General features: G+C 38.1%; 3 protein-coding genes across 3 annotated transcripts; 2 read left to right on the top strand and 1 right to left on the bottom strand.

The window, feature by feature from the left end:
* Nucleotides 1-1367: 1367 nt before the first annotated feature.
* Nucleotides 1368-5723, bottom strand: si:ch211-155e24.3 (uncharacterized protein LOC100150696 homolog). Its single transcript, XM_060869906.1, has 4 exons — nucleotides 5275-5723; nucleotides 4320-4459; nucleotides 4078-4162; nucleotides 1368-3951 (listed from the first exon to the last, which is right to left on the bottom strand). The coding sequence occupies exons 1-4, from the start codon at nucleotides 5486-5488 to the stop codon at nucleotides 2888-2890; spliced, it is 1503 nt and encodes a 500-aa protein (XP_060725889.1). The 5' UTR covers nucleotides 5489-5723; the 3' UTR covers nucleotides 1368-2887.
* Nucleotides 5724-6905: 1182 nt separating this feature from the next.
* Nucleotides 6906-16742, top strand: si:dkeyp-68b7.12 (rho GTPase-activating protein 30). The gene is made up of 14 exons (XM_060869808.1): nucleotides 6906-6949; nucleotides 7911-8286; nucleotides 8844-8946; nucleotides 9036-9180; nucleotides 10768-10850; nucleotides 10955-11062; nucleotides 11140-11270; nucleotides 11393-11558; nucleotides 12157-12251; nucleotides 12396-12467; nucleotides 12673-13383; nucleotides 13460-13623; nucleotides 13770-14464; nucleotides 14990-16742. Exons 2-14 carry the CDS (start codon nucleotides 8199-8201, stop codon nucleotides 16455-16457), a joined length of 4029 nt encoding a protein of 1342 aa, XP_060725791.1. The 5' UTR covers nucleotides 6906-6949; nucleotides 7911-8198; the 3' UTR covers nucleotides 16458-16742.
* An 812-nt stretch (nucleotides 16743-17554) lies between these two features.
* Nucleotides 17555-20935, top strand: si:dkeyp-68b7.5 (zinc finger protein 572). The gene is made up of 5 exons (XM_060869795.1): nucleotides 17555-18079; nucleotides 18738-18790; nucleotides 18865-18934; nucleotides 19200-19262; nucleotides 19365-20935. The coding sequence occupies exons 1-5, from the start codon at nucleotides 17806-17808 to the stop codon at nucleotides 19922-19924; spliced, it is 1020 nt and encodes a 339-aa protein (XP_060725778.1). The 5' UTR covers nucleotides 17555-17805; the 3' UTR covers nucleotides 19925-20935.
* The last annotated feature ends 1257 nt before the right edge of the window (nucleotides 20936-22192 follow it).

Below are 22192 nucleotides of genomic sequence, written 5' to 3'. Positions count from 1 at the left end.
TTATTAGTCGTTGGGATCCATCGTGATCGGTGATTAGTCGTTGGGATCCATCGTGATCGGTGACTAGTCGTTGGGATCCATCGTGATCTGTGATTAGTCACAACTTAAGTGAAGCTCTACATACTTGTACTTAGAAGTTAACCAAACCTACTTACTCTCTCAAATGTTCAACCAGCAGCTGTCATATACACACATCACCAACTGGCTGCTTTCCAGAATCTAAACATCTCAAACATCTATACACATCTCCCTGAACTGTTGTAATGTCTCCACAAACAGCAAAATCTTTACTACTAGCTTTGGGGACAGACTATCTGTCAATCTCCCGAGTGAAGAATGTTGTGCTACTTGTTTGCACATTTTATCACTACAGCAAAAATGCTGTTTTTGTTGCTGGCCATCATGCAAGTGGCCACAAGAACCAATGGTCCTCTTACCCAGATTACATATTCACATGGATCAGAAATGCCTAGGCTATTTTAAAATCTGCAATAATGTATCGCCACCACAAGAGAGTTGATCTGTTCACCATAACAAATGTATACGAGTTGAATTGTGAGCAAAAAAATATGTACTGAGGAACAAGTGAACATGGCCAAAGATAACATTATATCACAAAGATACAGTCAGGTTTTTGGTAATTTACAGTCAGATACCGACATGTGTATGGCATGTATTTACCGTTAAACTAGCCTGGCACCTTCATTATGAATGATTTAACGCAATGACAACAAATAATTCCAATAAAAAATCAATTTTTTTCAGTTCATATCATGCGGACATTAGTCACATCTTATCAGAGATCTTGTTATGCGTAGTTGCTTGTACAGAGACCAGCGAGACAGGTCTAGGAAAACTCGGTCACGTATTGTACAATTTCATAACTTTGAGTGCATCACAGTTTCAAATAACACAATAACAGGAATAAAAGAAAACATAAAAAGAAAAACAAAACTCTGAGGTTTAAATAGATTAGCTGAAGTTGCGTTGTTCTAACGCATGAGCAAAAGGTGGCTCGCTGCAAACATGCATTACAACACTTTCTTGGTTCAAAAACCTGTTCATGCCTTGGGATTTATGGCTGCTGTGAGAAACAGCATGAAGAATTTTATGAACAAAGAAGCTGTTTATATGAAAGATGTTTATATCAAGCCCCTAAAAAAAGAGTTTTAATCATTATTATTACTTGAGATTATAACATCACATTTATATATATAAATGAAGCATCATTATACGTGTCTTAGCACTGAGACGTTGTTACCTACTTAACTCTAGTAGCACAAAATACATCATAATGTATTATTTGCTTTTAACACACTGACACTAACACAAAACCCTGATGTAACAAAACTCACATACAAATAAGGTTTGGTCAAACTACACATGTTTAATTTTAAAATAACAAAAGATACATCATTTAATATAAAATAAAATCTCAAATTATTCAAACTTCATATTCTCATGTCCACTGTTTTTATATTAAACGAACAAAATGTCCTCATGAAAATGGCTTAAATGTCCCACGTATGTCCCTTCTATTAAATCCTCACACATTTAGATTCATAACATTTTTACTAACCTTTTCAAGCATGGTTTATGAATTTGCTATCAAAGTGTCATTAATGAAAAGAAAAACAAACTGGTGTTTTATAAATTTAAAAAAAGGGAATTTTTAGTGTTAATGAAAACGAAACGCATCGATACATTTTTTATCAACGTTGTCTTGTTTAATGATCAATGATGAATCGCTTAGATTAGGGTAAAATGAGTGATTTCGACTGGGAAGTGATTTTAAGCCTGAGGTGTTGTAAAGGTCGTGTTATTACTGATTGGGGGTGAAAAACGTCTTGTAGCGTGTGATGTTGGCGTATTCTGCGTCTCAGACACTTTATGATTTATTTGTGCCCCCTTGTGGAGAATCTTCTACCAGTTAAGTGAGTAAAGTCCTTCACGTGCAAAAAGTACTGCATTAAACGTATATTAGGTTAAAAAATAACCTCTACGCAGAACTTCGTCAAGACTTCCGTAAACTCAAACTACAACACAAACTATAACATCTGAATGACACAATTGGGCTGCAATAAACATCAAGAAACATTGTGTTTGATGGAACAAGGACTACTGTTGGTGATACAGTGGTAGAGACCCATTCGTATGCTCTCATGACATTGTGTTGTATCAAAACACTACAAGCAAAACTGATCTACAGCCACTGTAATGTCCGATAGTGTGTGAGTGTGCACATATCCTGAGATGCGGCAGTTTTGCATCACTGTCCGTAGCGATGTAACGACAAACATGTTGCACAATATGACACGGACATCTTCTTTGTTGCACCACGAGGCCATGCAGTGTCTGAAAATAGGTATTATCACTAAAATTAAGATTAAGATAGAGACTTGAAATCACGAGGAATGCAGTAATAACAGAACTCAAACGCTTAATATGCTTTCCAAGTGACATTAACTACTCATAGCAAGAGTCTGTTGCAAATAATTAAATCCTTGGGAATGTTGTGAAAGAAAAAAAGAGAAAGCTTAATGCCCACACTGCCACATTGTGGCACAACCTTCATGCTCTGACCTATATGACCTGTTAGGCCACATTACATTAGCTAGCTAGTGTGGTGTTGTTAGATTTTAGCAGTCATGCTTTTCAAACCTTCAGCAGAACTCCAAGAACAGTATGTCCTTCTTTGAGAATAGCATAATGTTCCTTCAAATCTGACCAAAATTCTGTCATTATGTTGTCTTCTAAATAGAAACAAATGTTCCTAGGGAATGTAAGTGCTGCTCTAATGTCTATAACAGGCACATGACAGGATCTGTGGAACTGCTTATCAACACATGACCATCCAAGTAATAATGTCATCAATGCTGGGCTGTTGCTATACAAAACCCCTGGTTTGTGTGACAGCCAGGCTGTCGTGTTGTTCTCTGACCAGCTGACGCACAGCTAATCCTTGCAGAACAGTGTCTCTGTCTGGTGTGTGTGTTTTTTGATGGGACTTTAAGCTGGAGCGCTGAGTGAAGCATTTCCCACACAGGTTGCACTGATACGGTTTTTCTCCGCTGTGTACCACGGCATGCCGGATCAGATTGCCCTGTTTGGTGAAGCTGCGACCGCACTGGCTGCATGTGTACGGCCTCTCGCCGGTGTGGCTACGCATGTGCTCCTTCAGCTGGCCGAAACGCACAAACGTCCGCTCACAGAACGAGCATCGGAAGCGCCGCTCTCCGTCCACGTTGGTTACCCACTGAGTTCGAAAACGTCTGACTCCGCCACGACCTCTTCCCAAAAACGGCGGATGAGGTATGTTAGAGCCGGTCTGGGAGTCAATGCCGGCTCCGACTCCAGCCTCACTGGGTCTGGATAATGTCCTGTGCTGCTGGTGAGTGCTTGAGCCATCATGCCTCGGTCTTTGTACAATATGATCTGCCTCATGTGCTCTGTCTCTGCACCATGCTGGCTGTGGTTGCTCATGGACACTAACCTGTCCGACACTGTACATCTCTAACTGGTCATTCGGTAGAGTTTTGGCATTGTTTCCGGATTGTTCTATGGCTGCATCCACAGCAGGCTGAGAGAAGACAGAAAGGTCGCATGAAAGCTGAGTGGACGTGAAGGAAATGTCTGTTCTTTCTGCCTCGTTACTGTTGTCGTTGTTATAAGCAAACTCTGGGTGATTCGTTTCTTCTCTCCTCTGCTCAGACCCTTCTACCAATATGGCTTCTGCTACTGCCTTCTCTTCCTCTTCCTCCTTTTCAGTTTTTACATGAAGTCTGAGACTTCTCGGACGCTCCTCGTTGCCCGTAACCGGAGAACTGATGTGCGTGATGTGCATCCTCTGTCCCTCCATGTCATCACTAAATTGATTTAGTTCTTCACTTATCTCCTGAGCGGAGGTGTGTTGCTTGTTGCCATGACACCCAAAATGAAACTGCCCTGCAGCTGAAAGAAACACACACACACATTATACAGCTGAACAGTTGGCGGCTTTGGGATCTGAACTGACATATTTCCAGACAATATCGCAAAACCTCCACTGAGTATATAAAGCAATTCCTATTCTCTTACCCTCTCCCTGTCTCCACAGATCATTATCATTTCTCTCCTCTTTAATGGCTGTTGCTGCCGATCTGTCCTCCAGTATCTGGACAGACTACAATAAAGAGCAAAATAATAGTTTCACATAACAATTCTGAGAGTAGAACATAACTCTTTTCTGGGCTACAAGGACGGGTTAACAGTCAGAATGAATATCATGACCAGACATGAAGACATTCACAGTAACAAACACAGCACGGTGTTGTTCAGACCTGACGGATTTGTTTTGTAGATGCTTCAGAGTCGTCCTGTGTTGGTGGAACTGGCTGTTCAGCTCTGCATGCATGAACACTGGTGTTTCTTACACACAGACCCTGAAAAGGTATCTTCTCAGAGGAGCCGCAGATGAACACTGAAAATAAATGAATAGCTTTTAACAATTGACACTGTCTCAAAGCAGCTTTACAGAACATAAACATTGAACAAACGGTTAATATAAAGAATAAATAAAGATTATTATAGCACAAAAAAATTCAAGATTAATATTAGATATATTTAAATGTGTTTGTATTTATCACCAATGAGCAAGTCTAAGGTGACTCAGGTGACTGCGGTGAGGATAAACTCCCTTGAACGGTAAAGGAAGAAACCTTGAGAGGAACCAGACTCACAGGGGAACCTCATCCTCATATGGGTGACACCGGAGTGTGTGATTATACAGTAAATATACAGTCTGACAAAGGTTGTATTGATGAGGAGATCGTTGTCCTCAAAGTCCACATGGAGTTGGCGTCTCGTCTTTAGTATAGCAGAGTCTCTAGATGTCTCAGGATCCTCACAGAGGTCTAAAATCTGATGGCACTCCATCTTACATCTTATAATTCATCCCATGTTGTGTGATTATTTTTTCAACAAATTATTATTATAATTATTATTATCATTATACAATACAACCCTTTTAAAATGCGTACACTGGACGGACTAAATAGTGCCTAATGTAATTGTGTAGTGTATTGTCTATCGTTTGAGACACAACTCAAGATAAGACAGTAATGTCCCCAGGTGACGTCAGAGCGGGAGGGTAGAGTTTGTCTAGAAGAGTAGAGTTTGTAATTAGTCTTGTGGTTAAAGCGTTGGATTAGCAACCAGAAGGTCATGAGTTCGAATCTCACGTCCTGTTATTATTTATTTATTTTTGGCAAAAGAAAGAGAGATATCGTTTAGTACCTTTCCGTCTCCCTCTTCCACGTACTTTCCTCAGTTCATTCTCCATCACCTGACATTTCTTCTTCAGGCTGTCGATGTCTCTCTGACTGCGGGAGAGCTCGATGCGGATCACCGCACAGCTGTGCTCAACTCGCCGGTTAATTTCCTCCGTTGCTGCTTTGGCCAGAATCTCCATGACGGACAACAGCTGCTCGTGGAAAGTGTACTGAGCCATTTTGTGCTTTTCTAACGCTTCACACAAGCTCTATACGCAGTCACGTCTCGATATGTCCACTTTATAAAACACTCTTGATGCCAAATACGTACAAAGTGTAACATGTCACTGTACACGGCTGTGAACGTCCCCTTCAAACATACGCAGATTCCTACTTCCGGTTTTGTCCCTACGTCACTACCGTAAACAAGTCGAGTGCTATAAACGTGTTATAGACACGCTTTTTCTGTTGTAAATGATCACAGTAACGCTAAGGCATGAATACAATGAGAGAAACGAACATAAAGCGCTCAAATCTCGTTTAAACAGACATGTACATCTACATAAACAACTGATTAGCCTGCATATGTTCGTGCCTGTATTTTTGTAGACCCACATTGCTAATAAAACAGCAGTCTTGACTTCTAAAAACCTCCATACTCTATTTTTGGCCATTAGATTTTGTATTAAATGGAAGAAGGTGGCTGTTAGTTTAAGACTAGGGATCAAAGAGAGCAAAAACTTCCTGACACATTATCTTCATCATCATCATCATCATCATCATCATCATCATCACTACCATTAAGCTTACCTTAGGCACTCTGTCCTAATCAGGGTTACTGTAGTTCCTAGTAATATTTGGCACGAAGAGGGAATACAGCTTGGGTGGGACACCAGTCCATCGCAGACCACCATACACACAGTCACATTCATGCACTCATTTAAACCTCGGGGCAATGTAGTGTAACCAGTTCACCTACTGGCGTGGTCAGAAATCGAACGACTAGCTGTTAATTAACATGGGCACAGGAAATTCATTCTGAAAGCAACCCAGGCTCAGGGTTGAACAAGGGATCCTGATGCTGTGAGGCATGAATACTATTTCCTGCCTACACGACTTCATGAGTCTTGACTTCAGAAATCCACTAAAGGTTATTTCTGGTGATTACTGGTGACCGTAAATGGAAAAGTAGAGGGGAAGGGGCATAAATGGATCCTAGTGAACAAAGAACATCCAGTTATCTTACTGGCGGATTTAGTTGTATCATAAAATGCTTTATGAAACAAAAATAAAATAGAAAGTAAGACTGATTTGTGGCCACAAAAGTGTCGTATAAAATGTACAAACCAATAGACATCTACTCCTAAATAAATGTACACTACTCTATGTTGCCTTTTAACATAACTTGTTAAAGTTTTAATACATATAACTTCCAACTATGGATGTTATGCAGCATTTTATGTAGTTCATGTGGTACATTAAGACACATTTTCACATCATAGACAGACAGAGAGATATAGAAGCAAATGTCATGCACATATATCAGCATATACATGCAGTGTACTAAGACTGTAGAGAATTAAAATGGAGAATTAAGTCAAAAGAGACCAAGAAGTCAGGAAGTCACTAAGGGAAGTTTGGTGGTTTCTTGCGTCACAGATGCTAGCAAGGGCTGCTTCTTGTGCCGGTGGAGTGAAAAGGTAAGGACGGTTAAGTCAAATGTTTTCTTATTACTAGCTGCTTTTTAAAACCAACTTGGCACTGTCGATGTTAGAGGCGTTGGAGGTTCATCAGCTGAATGTTTCTGTTATGTTAGCTTACTGTACATAGAGAGATTTAATCGTTGTTTGACACCATATGCCTGATGCAGAGTGAGAGAAAGAGAGAGAGGCAGGCCTTACATTGAGGTTGTTCATTTCCGTGCACAGCACGAGAGAAAGAAAAAGGCAGATAAAATGTAACAAAGTGCCTGTGTCTGAAGACAAATATTCAAAATGACGAGCACTTTATTAACAAACAGCTTGAACGATACAGCCAGGGATGAAAAAGTGATCTTTTGTCCTGATGTTTTGAAGTAAACAGATAGTAAAAGTGAGAAAATTTGTGAGGGTGTGGCTTTGAAAGCACCCAAATCTCACACGACATGAAAGTCGGAAGCAGAGACGGTGCACCTCATGCTTATCCATGGTCCTCAGGCTGATGGAGCATAATTTCAGTTAAATTTTAATCAGCTGACAGTGCCAGATCTCAGCTTTTGATGACCAATGTCAGGATTTAGACTTTAGATTTTTAGATGCTGGTTGTGAGAATCTGTGAATTGCAGCATAGGCACCAGGAGAATGAGACTGTACTATTTAGATGTAAAAGTTATAGTCTGATAAAAAAAAAAATGAAGCACTTATTTGTTTGTTAGATCAAATTTTAAAATGGTTTGGTTTATATTTTGGCTTCTACAAGGCATGAAGTCTGTAAACTTTCTGTGGATATTTTTGTGATAGATAAGCCATAAATACCATGTATATATTTTAAATCAACAAAATACAGCAATCGAGACTTATTGTTCTGTAAAATTATGCCTGTATACACACTCTCTACACTTTTTTTCACTTTCGGTTATTTCAATACTGTTAATATATTTCCTGCCGTACTTGTTTTGCACAGGCCACAAGAATCCAGCTCCAGCGCAACTAATAATCTTTCAATTAAATCAGATTTATGTGAAATATGAGATTTATAGTGTAGTGATACAGAATGTAGCAGAAGCTTAACTCTGTTATAAAAACAGGAAAAGGTGGTTAGAGGTCAGGTACAAAAACAACACTGCATTTTCCAACACACAATAATCACCATGAGTGGATTAGGTGTCACGTATCACTAAGAGCACAATAGCAAACACACAAACACACACACGTCTGGATGTAAGACTGGTGGTTCATTAAGCGGTGCATAATGAAGAGAGGACGAAGAAAAGGAGGGAGTAAAGAGAAGGTGTTTGGATGTGACCTGGTGGAGCATTTAGTTGCAACTAGTCAAGAAAGTGAGTATTACTTCTCATCTCATGTCCTTTATCTAGTAATAAATACAGTAATAATAAACAACGGTTTTTATAATGTTGTAATAATTTTATAGTTATAGGCCATTATTCCTCATGAGACAATTTCATGGATATATATATATATATATATATATATACACACACATATGTATATGTATACATATGTGTGTGTATATATATATATATATATATATATATATATATATATATATATATATATATATATATATATATATATATACATATATGTATATACACAACACACCAACTTCTCTTTTTATCCCTCTTATTAAAAAAATATGCACTTACACAGTAGATCCCCGTGATTAGTGTTAAAGAAACATTTCCTTACAGAAGATTTCTCCATTTATTATTCCTACTGCTTTGTTTTCACTAAAAATGAACTTGCGGAGTGAGGAGTAAAAAAAAATCTACAATGAAAGTTTCTATTAACTTCTATTAAATTCTCACCGCTCTCTTTCTCTCTCTTCCTTTTACTCTTTTCTCTGTGACATTAAACATCTGTCTGTCACACACAGTTCCTCAGGTACTCCGTAGCTGCTGTATGTTCATTGAAGAGCATGGGATCGTTGATGGGATCTACAGATTGTCTGGAGTGTCATCCAACACACAGAAACTTAGGTCTGTTTACATAAAGTGTCTGTTCACATTTAATCTCCACAGTTCTGAAAGATGCTGTTTGAGCTCTTGGTGTCTTTTTTGCTACACAGGTCAGAGTTTGACAGCGAGGGGTCTCCAGACCTGTATAAAGATTTGTATCTGCAGGACATTCACTGTGTCAGTTCCCTGTGTAAGGCGTACTTCAGAGAGCTGCCCAATCCACTGCTCACATATCAACTCTATGACCACTTTGCTGTGGGTATCACACTTAAACAGTGATTTCACCGATACGTGTGTATATATATATATATATATATATATATATATATATATATATATATATATATATATATACCACAAAACCTCAAACACCTCTGCTCTCGGATTGGTGCTTTCTATTTTTAGATGGTGAAACAACTTGATCATGTGCTCATTATTCATTACATCATCATTCATTACACTGGTCATAATTATGTGGGATTTTAATATTCATTCAGATGTCCTATCCATCCATCCATCCATCCATCCATCCATCCATCCATATATCCAGCCATCCATGCATCCATCAATCCATCCATAGAGTCATTTTCTGTACCATTATGCAGGGTCACAGGGGGCCTGGGGTTTATCTCAGGGGATTTGTGACAGGTGGCAAGGGACACCCTGGATGGGGTGCCAACCCATAGTTGGGCACAATCACACACACACACCTGTGTACCCACTATGGACAATTTAGAGATACCAGTAAGCCTACAATGCTTGTCTTTGGACTTCTGTACATCCCTAGAGGTGTGAGGTAAATGTGATAAGCACTAAACAACTATGTCCCCTAATAAAGAAATTATCTATCTGAATTTCATAGAATAAAATAGAAGTTAGTTAGTGGTTAGCACGTTTGCCTCACACCTCCAGGGTCGGGGCTCGATTCCCGCCTCCACCTTGTGTGTGTGGAGTTTGCATGTTCTCCCCGTGCCTCGGGGGTTTCCTCCGGGTACTCCGGTTTCCTCCCCTGGTCCAAAGACATGCATGGAAGGTTGATTGGCACCTCTGGAAAATTGTTCCTAGTGTGTGATTGCGTGAGTGAATGAGAGTGTGTGTGTATGTGTGTGCCCTGCGATGGGTTGGCACTCCGTCCAGGGTGTATCCTGCCTTGATGCCCGATGACGCCTGAGATAGGCACAGGCTCCCCGTGACCTGAGGTAGCTCGGATAAGCGGTAGAAGATGAATGAATGAATGAATTATTTAGCAGTAGGAAACACAGATTTTATCTTAATTGCTTTATATAACACTTAAGTCTGTCAGAAAGTAGCATTAAAACCAAAACTAATATTAAGTTACAAAACGAACACTAAGTTAGCTAGCTAGCTCTCTTTTTATCATATCATCTGATAATTAATACAAAACAAACACACACATGCACGCACACACACACACACACACACACACACACACACACACACACACACACATGCAGTACAATTTAGTTTAGCAAATCCATATACAACCATGTTTTTGGGAGGTGGGATAAAATTAGAGGACTATTCCAGTGAGGTGTTGAAAGCTTTAATTTTTGTAATATTATCAATGCTGTTTTTTGGTCCAGTGGAGGATCCTTTGGCCAAAACAATGCCATAATCACTATTTCCAAAAAAATTCAAAATACATTTTGGGATACTGGTGTATAATTGGTGTATCATTGTCATTTAGACTATACTGCAGTGTGTTGTTGAAGTTAATTAACCCTTTTCTCCATAAAATGTCCAGATTTATTTATCTAGTTAATTTTAGTTATAAATCCTTACAGTATTCTTTATTTGTAACTGCATGTACAAACTCATTAGGAAGCTGTGGCTGTTCAGTTAGAGGATGAGAGAATGGTGAAGATAAAGGAAGTGCTGAAAGAGCTGCCACAGCCTCATTACCGGTAAACACACCTTCCTGAACGGCATAAACCTTAATAAATCACCACTATAGAAAATTTGAAAAAGTCACTCTATTCATTTCTGGGGTTAACTGTGCTTTCTGCAGGACTCTGGAATATCTGATGAAACACTTAGTCCGGATGGCTACGTATTCTAATCAGACCAACATGCATGCCAGAAATCTTGCCATTGTGTGGGCTCCCAACCTCCTCAGGTCTGTGTGTGTAAGTCAACAAAATCTTTAGTATTGTTACACTATATCCACTAAAACTGCTCTGTGGTTAACTACAGATCAAAGGACATCGAGGCATCTGGTTTTAACGGCACTGCGGCTTTCATGGAGGTGCGAGTCCAGTCCATTGTGGTAGAATTTATTTTGACTCATGTGTCTCAGCTGTTTCCTGAATTGGATCCTGAACCAGGTATTCAGCCATTTAACACTTTTCTCTTTTAATAACTGACTTTACTAGCATTTCACTTGCTATCACTGTGTAGTATAGAAATTTATATTTGGTCAATTTTTGCCGCTATACTCTCTCCAAAGGACTAACTGCAGAGCGAAGAAAGTCTCTCCCTTCACCATGCTTACTGTCCAGCCAAGAAGACCACTTCTTCAAGGCCTTGCCTTTCCAATATCCAGGCAACATGAGTCCTGGAGATGGTCCTATAGCAATGAGACCTTACCATGCCATCATTGATGGCACAGAAAAGTAAGACTAAAATCTCAAACAGTTTTTTTATGTAATCTACACTACATGGCCAAAGGTTGTTGGATACCTGGCCAATACACCTGTATGTAGTTCTTCCCCAAACTGTAACCACAAAGTTGGAAGTACACAATTGTATAGAATGTCTTTATAATGTGTAGCATTAGAATTTCCTTTTACTGGTATTAATATGCCCAAACAAGTTCCAGCATGACATTAAGTGTACATAGATGTAGGTTGAACAGGAATGCTGACTGCAATCAGACATTCTCCAGAGCCACTATTGCAAAGCCTTCCCAGAAGAGTGGCGGTTAATATTACAGCAAAAGAAGACATGATCTGTATTTCAAATAGAGTTAGTACTTTAAAGGAGAGTTTTGTTAAATTGTCAAATTTAACATACTAATTTATTATCACTTTATTTTATAAACGTTATTTTATTAGGGTTAGGGTTAGGGTCATCAACTCGGATTGGATTGGAGCCCCATATTGTACATAATCATATTTTATTATTATTTAAATAATAGTATTTTCCCAGTATTTCCTTTCTGAAACAGTATTAAAAATGTGTGCATCGCTTGCACTTGATCCTTTCTTTCAGGAGGAAGGGATCACTAAAAGGCAGAAAATGGAAATCTATCTTCAATTTAGGCGGAAGGCTCCATGATCACCGTAAAAAGAAGTACGCACCCAAGGGTAAGAACAGCTACCTGTATTCTTTTTAACCTTTATGTTGACATTCCCACTGCTCATCGGTTTACTCTACATTGTAAATACTCTTTTATGTATATTTTGCTCACTTAGCTTATTAATCCCTCGTCCCTTGACTTATCTTTACAGAAAAAGAGAAGACCACTTTAAGGCCTGCTAAAAGTATGGACTCTTTGAGCTCAGGACCTTACATGCAGGAAGGTATATATACAGGATATTCCCCCAGTTCAGTTTTAATGAATGAAAGAAATGGATCTTTTCCCATTTTACCAGTTTTTTTCCTATTTTAAAGTGTTAGATAAGAAAAAAATGCACTAGATTATGAGAAATCATGACCTCTTGTTGTTAATAGTTTCTTAATTTCCGGTTTGTTGATAAACATGGCGTTTCTTCATTGCTTTTTCAGATTCCCAGAATGCTTCTCCACGCATATCTCCTTTAGCCATGCCCACTGGAACTGCAGAAGGTGGGTCTGCTGGGGGTGGTGGCGTGGCTAGTGGACATGCAGGATATGCCGTGACATACAGGCGCACAGGTGGGGCTAGCGTTAGTATGGTGAGTGGAGGAGGTGGGGCGCATGGCACTTACAGGAGCCTGGACCCAGGGACCGCGGCCAATACAGACAAAACACAGACTCCATCCCAAGTGATGCCCAGCAGGGCAGAACGCCGTGCAGGAATGCACATTTCTGGGCCTTTTTCAGTGACCGTCCCTCTTCATATAACCTCAGGGCTGGCGCTGGGGGTAATTCAGGGAGGAAGAGCTGAGGAGGAAGAGCTACGGCAGGGGCAAAATGAGGAGGAACAGCTAAAGAAAGACAAAAAGGACAACGATGAAGAGAAGGAAACAGAACCGGAAGAAGAGAAAGTTCAAACAGTTAAGAAGACAGAAAGCCTGAATGACAACCAGGAGAAGATGGTGGATAATGTGAGTGAAGAAGATGGGGAGAAAGTAGATAAAAGAGAAGACATAGAGCCTGAGGAGGCCAGGCCTGAGGAGCAAGAAGCGTCTGAAGATAAAGGTGAGGAGGAAGAATATTCGAGTGAGAAGGAAGTATCAAATGAGTGGCAAGATTCCAGAGATAGAACTTCAGACATGGATGGTGAAGGCTACATGGGTAAGTAAATAGACATATAGATATAGTGTATCTCTGAATGAAAGCCTTTAAAAATCCATATTTGCTATTCCCTCAGTCATGAAAGGGGTAAAGATGCGGCGTCCTGAAAGAGATGGAGGTCAAAATGAGAGCCTCAACCTCCCACTTCAGGAGGATCAGAACCCTGACCATGAGCTACCTCTGGATTTTCAGGACACTTTTGGATTCTTGGATCTGATGGATTTGCCCACTTCATATCAGGTATATGTAACAGAATCTGTCTCTCTGACCTCAGTTCTGTATTAAAGCCAGAATTCTGCTTTGTTTACAGCTGAAGTTTGTTTGTCATCTTTCAAAAAATATCCACAAGTCTCTTGCAATCTTATCATGTTTTTTATTTTCTTTAGATAAATGAGTTCTCAGTGGAGCCCCCTGCCTTCGACATGGAAGAGGACGAAGAGGAAATTAATGCGAGTCCATTACAGATCCATCCTCATATGGAAACCTCCCCTCACACAAGCAAGCCACTGTCAAACAAATCACACAGCCTTCCTTATACATCCTATCCTTTCCAGCCAGTTCTAACCTTCTCTTCTGACGAAGACTGTTACTCAGGGCCTAGCGATGATGATGATGTTGATTGCAGCGATTCAGACAAAGGTGAATATGAGGACATGTTCATTAAAAGTCTACCTTCTGAATATCATTTTCAGCAGTTAAACTGGGCAAGTCCCCCGATCATCATGTTAGACTCTAACAGCAATGTAGATTCTCAGAGCAAGAACCACTCCGAGTGCTTAGATCAGACCCCGACTGTATCTGAGGACATTGAATATTGTTCCCCTGCCAGTCAATCTGCTGATATGGAAATAACAGACAGTAATGCTGATAATCAGTGCTTAAATGAGGGGGATCTCAGCTCAGTTAATTTAGAGACAGAGCATTTAAACATGGGAAGGAAGGAGGACGAAGACAGAAGCGCAGAGAATGACGTAAACTATCAAAGCGACTCAGAAAAGCTTGGAAATGTAAATGAACCAATTCAAGAGGAAAATGAAACGACGGAAAGTACTGACAGTGGAGATGAAACACTCGCCTGCAGGTAAGAAGCTCACAAAGAAACCTACATTTGTTATACTTATCAAATGTGGCTCCTTGTCGTGTTTAAAAATGTTCTTAGGGGTTAAAAAAAACGAATTCCTTAAAGAGTTCTTTACTTTTTCTTTAAAGGTCCAATGTTTCTATAACAGAATGGTTTCCCTTTCTGAAAAGGCTCAAATTAGGACAGCTTTAGAAAATGAAGAAAGTATAACCCTGTTAAGGTTATAACAAGCCCCCAGTGTTTATATAGCAGCACTTATAAAAACATTGTTTTCAACGTATCAAAAATGTTGGAATGAAATTCATTTTTTCTCGAAAAAAAAAAAATTTGGCTTGAAATTAGTTCAGTCTCTTTTTGTTAAAAGACAAAGCACCTCATTAAGTCTCAGCATGAGATGTGGAGTCATATGAGGAGTAACACTTGTCACTGTTAGAGGGCTCTAAAAATGACAAACAGCTCATTTAATAGACATGTATATATGCTGAATGGTCTTGGTCTGACACTGTACATTGTTTATGATTCCAGTCACACAGACACTCATTCCACAGATGATGAAAATCAAGAAGACACTTATTTTGGTCCAGATATACCTTCTACCACAGTGGAGGCAAGCAACTGTGTAACGGTTAAGACATCCTGCACAACTGATCCTGTTACCAATGAGGAACTTGCAAGCTCTGAGGATCAAAATGAAAGTACTGATAATTACGTTGGCATTGTTGAAAGTGAGACTATACTAGACGTGACAAGCCCTGAATTACAGAGAAGTCACAATAAATGTGAGAGTGACAAACTCTCAGGGAAAGCAGAAATAATTCTGCATACCAATTTGCAAATAGAGACAGATGGGAATGAGCTGGAAGGCATAGAGCTGAGTGAAGAAATGGAAGTTGGTGAGAAGGGAGAGGATGAGAGAGACGCAAGGGAGACAGAAACAGAAGAAAAGACGATTATAAAGGAAGAGAGTATGGAAAGTGAGCATATTGAGGGAGAGAAAAATTTCGAGGGTCATACAAATCTGGTAGATGTGGATAAGATGGGAAAAGAGAGCGATATGGTTCCACAAGAGGAGCAGATATATTTAGAGAATAAACAGGAAGATGTTGAAAAAGTAGATGTTGAAAATCAGAAGGACGGGAAAGAGAATGATCAACAAATGGAGGACGATGACATAGAAGAGGAAATCGAGACAAAGAAAGACTGTCATTTAGAAGGCGTTGCAGAAGTTAAAAAGGGAAGTGTTCCTGAAGAGCTGAGTGAAGAAGATGACAGGCTTTCGGAGGATGGCGAGGAACGACAGCGTGAAAAGGAGAAGGAAAGCATGAAGGAGGAGAAAAATGAGGATCCTTCTACATCAGATAGAGAGAGACCACCGAGAATGAAAGTAAGACATGGGGCAGGTGCGGGGCTTGGGTTGGGCGTGGGCAGAACGGTGATTATATCCAAACACAAAATGTACCAAGTGAAAGCTGTTCCTGTTGTACCACCTAAACCACAGCATTCCAAAATCACTGCTTTCAGACAACAGTTTCAGCAGAGAGATGCTGAGAGACAACAGAAACCCATTCAGTCAACAAATACCCAGAGACAACATACAGACAAAGAGCTTCAGAAGAAAGAATGTGAAAATGAAATAGAGGATGTAGCACAAAACCATGACTACCAAAACACAAAGCAAGAAACAGGAACAGGGACAGACAGGGAGACAGCAGAGGAAAGCAAGACAGAACAGGTAAAACCACAGCTGAATGATACAAAGTCATGCCGTAGTTTGGAAGTTGAGGTAGAACAGGACAGAGACGAGCAAAAGCAAAGGAGAGGGACATGGGATGGAGGGAGTTTGAGAATGGATGGCCAGAAAGACTTAGACAGGGAGTCGAAAAGAACCAGCTGCATTAGTATGTGCTTTGATGAAGCTGTTGCCAGGGCAACAGGTAAAAGATACAGAGAGAAGGAATCTATAGAAAAAGAGAAATTTGTTGAGTTACAATAGAAAAAATGAGCGTGAAGAAAGATTGAACCAGAAAAAGAAAAAGGGAGACAACTGACTGACATAAAAAAAAAAGGTGTATGAATGTGTAAAATAGGATGTTTATAGCTATCCCCACCCAAACACAAATTTGACATAATTTACCAGGTAAACAATAAAGTAAAAAATAAACAAATATTTTCATTCTCAAAGGCTTTGAAACTTTCTGCATAGTTCATTTTAACCTGTAATTACACTTTGACTGTGTGCGTATTGTGGGCATTTATGTAGCTTATATGTTATTTTATTTTCTGCATTATGCATTTTATATGTATTATTATATATAAAATGTATTTTATATATATATATGTATACATATGTATATATATACGTATACATATATATGTATACGTATATATATATATATATATATATATATATATATATATATATATATATATATATATATATATATATATATATATATATACGTATATATATATGTATACATATATATATATATACATATGTATATATATGTATACATATATATGTATACGTATATATATATACATATGTATATATATATATATATATATATATATATATATATATATATATATATATATATATATATATATATATATACATACATATGTGTGTGTATATATATATATTGCCCATAAATATTCAACAGAATTTGTGTAATAGTCTATTGTATATGGGTTTTTTTTTTTTTTTTAAACTACTGTGTAAATGCAGTGGCTGAGAAGCACAAATTGTATTTTACAAATTACATTGTAATTAAAAAATTGGGAAATATCGGTAATGTACAAAAAATGAAAACAAAGACTAAATTGTGTGTAAAACGTAATTGCCCTACAGTTCATGCGTAACTTCGTATACAGGTTTGTTTACATAATGTATGATGTGCCAGTTTTAGACATTTACCCTCGAATAAAGTGATATTGTCTTGTAAAATTGAAATGTATGTCCTTTTTTTCACACAATGCCTTACTAAATAGTACGCCATGTTTGCTAACTATAGTAATTTAAAATGTTACTGTTCTGACGTTAGCAGTTAGCCACTAAAACGTCAGCGTTTACGAAAGTGGAACGCTATTGGACGATGTAGAGTGACGTCAGTGAACGCGGAAGTGAACTCTCGGTGCTAACAAATGTAAACATTTTGTTAAACCGACTGCTTTTTGAAGATAGCGGTTATTGTATTAAATGTATTGAAGTACATTTGATTTTATTTAGTCCCTGGACACTGTAGGCTTCTAACATTGCGGCTGTTATAAGTAGTTTATTGTTATTTTGTGTGTAAAACCTCCAGCATTACAAATATAGACCTCGTTTCCTGAGAACAATGTCTTCTGTCGATATCCATTCCCAGTTAGCGTCCATAATAGAAAGATTTGCCAAGGGGGCACTTGTAGAGATGACTAAGGTTATAGATAAGGATTCGGCACTTTTGCGAGCAGAAATTGCGAGGAGACAAATGGAGGTCGAGGCGCTATTGTGTAAACTACAATACGCAGAAAATGAGCTTAGATCAGCGAGACAGGCTGCAGCTACACGCCAGTCAGCTGCTAACCGCCGGTCTGTAGCTGTACAAGTGACCATCACAGCTGCACTGCAAGGTAAGCAGGATCAAGAAGCATTTAACCCGAGTTGGGGATCATCAGGGACCATGAATGGGCAAAAAAAAACCTTACCGGGATGAAAATAGTCTTATAGAGTGACCTTTCTTTATTGGCTTTTATTCTGACTGTAAAATCAGAAAGACATCACACTTGGAGAACAATTTTCAGTGTATACAAAGAGATAGAGGAGGAAGCTTGCTAGAAAATTGAGGGGAGCTGTACATCATGTTTCCTACGTGCTGTTCAGTCACATCCATAAATCCATCCATCCATACATACATACATACATACATGCATACATACATTTAATGTTATATTATTCCACAAAAGGCATCTCTGGAAATTAGTCAATTAATAAATTATCTAAGTGGCCCATATTTCTGTAAAGGTTTCTCCAGTGTCGCTGTGTCTTTCCTTCCGGGTTCTCCAGTTTCATCCCACCTCCCAAAACCAGACGTAAAGGTGGATTAGCTATTCTAAATCACCTCCTGTGTGTGTGTGTGTGTGTGTGTGTGCGCGCGTGCACGAGAGAGAGAAATAAACAATATGCTTAACAAATGGTACTGGGTGAGTTTACTTATTAGTTATGACCTTTTGAACACCATTGACTAAAACATATAAAGACATAGTCACATTTTTTTCCTCCTAACTACAGAACCTAATGACACTCACACAGACACGCGTATGGATGCTTCTTCTAATGCAAAGGTAAAATTAGTCTTTTAAAATATTTCCCTTCACTTGTGATGCTTTTCGCTTTTTAACCTTTCCTGTTACTGCAGGAGAACAGCGCAGAAGCGTTTCAGGTTAAAGAGGAGAGAACCGAGCTGAAGCCATGGGACAGTGCAGACGGTAAACAGAAATCTTCCTCTAGATATCCATCTGTATTCCAATTACACTCATTAGTCATTTGATCAGGTTGAGCCTGTGTTTTAAATCCATATTCCACAACATCCATCAGCAGAAAGGGACCACTGCTGATCAGATAGTATTTGGATGGTGCACATACATATACTGGAATCATTGTTTAACACACTTATGATTCATTTAGCTAATTCATTTTCATTTCCTGTGTGTGTTAGTCACATCTTGTTTCACACTTTTATTCTTCATATAGAAATTGAGGAGACTCGTGTGTGCTGGGAGGAGGAGCGTCATGCATCCAACACATCAGAAGAAGGTGAGGCACGGAAGTATTTTAGTCACCCTAATGATGTTTTCAGACAGTTTCTTTTCTTATACGTAGCATGAAATTAATTACATTTAGTCCTTTATTATGCAGGTCTTCATGATGCCAAACCCAGTGTTATTTGGGACTCACCTGAATTAGAGGACTTCAACATGAGAACTGAGACATCACAAGACACTACTAATGCAGATCATGCACATCACAGCACAAATGCATCCCCAAACCCAAGAGAAGAAAACACTGTTCACTATCAATATCAGCAAACCACAGACAGTGATGCCGGTCAACACAGACTCAGTCGCTTAACTAACATTAACGCTAATGCTGCAGCACATAATCTAGCCAGCGAGCACAGAGGTGACGGTGTGGGGACGGGGGAGAAGAGTTCACGCTGCGCTCAGTGCGGTAAAACCTTCACCACACGCTTCTACTTAAAGATTCATCAACGCATCCACACAGGAGAAAGGCCCTACACGTGCCTACAGTGTGGCAAGCGCTTTTACTGCAATTCCCACCTCATTTCACATCAGCGCTGCCACACGGGAGAGAAGCCCTACAGCTGCGAGGAGTGTGGCAAGTCGTACTCCCATTTAAACTCGCTGAAACTGCATCAGCGCAGCCACACCGAGGAAGAGGTCTGCAACTTCTGGTGACACAGATATACAAATCAGGCCTTCCTTTTTTGTTTCACACACACACAAACACGGGTGTAGCATTAACTGAATTTACAATATAGCACAAAATGTAAAATGCACAATATTGCTATTATGTCTCATCTTCACTTCTGACTTTTATCTGAAGCGAATGGCCAATTTTTTATGGAGTGAGAAATTTCTACCTACTACAAACAAGATATAAGCCCTTCTAAAAGTTTAAACAATAATCTAATTCAGTTTTGTCACAAAGCTTTGTCTTTATTCTTCAATTTTGTAATAATTATAATTATTTGGTTAACCAAGGCTTGTTCGGTGTCTAAAGATTGCCTCTTTGTTTCATTTTTTAGTCATTTTTCTTTTAATATAGATTACAAGTACAAGTTTCTGTTCAACAGTTTAGCATTGTGACATCATCACACATACCTCAAAACTTCACTTTTTTTATCTGAAACATTGAAGGTAGTGTTTTTTTTATATAATGGACCATATTTTAATAAATCATATCTAAAAGCTACACTATACCAAAAGATATATATCAAATGTTCCACCCCAGTAACAAGCAAATGTACAAATGACTGAGTAAGGAAGTGATTCAGCTTCGAGATGGCCGCTACTATTGTCTCTTGCATTTCAACATCCGCGTGACTGTTTTTATAGATTACAGCACCAGAAACCACATAAAGATGCATCACTTTTTGATCAACAGGTAACAGACTGTAATATATGTGTGATGATACATGCAAGCAGTTTAAACTGTGCTAAACTGGTAGCTACAAGCTGTTATGTTTACAGGTTAGTTACATTAGTCTCATAGCTCCAGTCACTAAACGTGTCTTCTACATTTTATTTTGATTGGATTGTTGAAGTAGTTGTTACTTTATGAATATTTACTACTGTCAAAATATTTCAATACATGATACATGCAAAAGTTTGTATATATACATTTTCTTTTTTTAAATTAAATGGAAAGCTTTTTTCTATGTAGCATATAATTATTTATTTTTCATGTCATTTATAATTAAATAAGAAAGCCTCACAAACGTTATAACAAAAGGTTAGAGGAATGAATTTGATTTAATTTCAAACTTGTAATTTCACAAGTAAAACTAAGTCTTTCTGTAGTTGTGGCATAATGACTAATTATTTTTGTTTTTTCTATATCTAGAAAATCGGTTTATGGTGTTTTTAATGTTTTGGAGGGGAACGATCAGGGACAATTAAATATAATTGAAGACAAGACCAGTTCGGTTAGGTAAAAGCTAATCCCAGATTCTTGATAAATCACACACCACACAATTTTTTAGACCTGCAATTTTTTCGTAATAGTTTAATTACGAACATGCAAGATTAACTTAAGTATTGTTGACTGTAGAGGATTTGGGGTTTTGCAAATGACCTATAATTATAGTTCTAAATACACCATGACTGGATAAAACAGTTAGTAAAGATAAAGAAATGAATAAAATATAGTTATAAAGGACAAGAGCTAGCATATCCATGCATTAACGTTATCCTTTAAGTTTTATATAATTTTGTCCAGTACAATTGATTTCAATTGATTACAATTGATTTTCCACACTAGGTGGCACAGTGGCACAATGGCATAGCAAATTGATCCAGAGCTCAGTCAGGCTCTGCGCCTTGCATGTTCTCTTGTCTGAGTTTTCTCCAAATTCTATCTTGCATAAACATGCTGATGGTTGAGTTAGTAAATTATTTCGTGATTGAGTGTGTTCATGGTGCCCTATAATAATGGAATGATGTCCCATTCAGGGTGTGTTCCCAGGATCATAACCATATCTGCGTAAAGTGGATATTCATGATGATTGAATGATAAAACATAACCTCCAGACAAAATCATGTGGCATAAATCAGAAGTGTTTGTTTGAATTCGTGAAATGGTGAAAATGAATCGAAGGAGATACTACATCTTGCTATTTTCCTATATACATTCTATTTAACGTTTATGTAGCTTATAATAATAATTAGTATTATTAGTATTATTATTTATTAGTATCATTATGCATTTTATATTCATTATTATATATAAAATGCATTTATTATATATATATAATTTATTATTATTATTATTATTATTATATAAAATGTATTTATTCTCTCTCTCTCTCTCTCTCTCTCTCTCTCTCTCTATATATATATATATATATATATATATGCATATTAGAATTATTATTATTATGCATTTTTTATTATTATATATAAAATGTATTTATTATATATATAATTATGCATATTATTAATATT

This window comes from Tachysurus vachellii, chromosome 1 (assembly GCF_030014155.1).
Source record: "Tachysurus vachellii isolate PV-2020 chromosome 1, HZAU_Pvac_v1, whole genome shotgun sequence".
Classification (NCBI taxonomy): Eukaryota; Metazoa; Chordata; class Actinopteri; order Siluriformes; family Bagridae; genus Tachysurus; species Tachysurus vachellii.
This window is presented reverse-complemented; position numbering and strand designations above follow the sequence as displayed.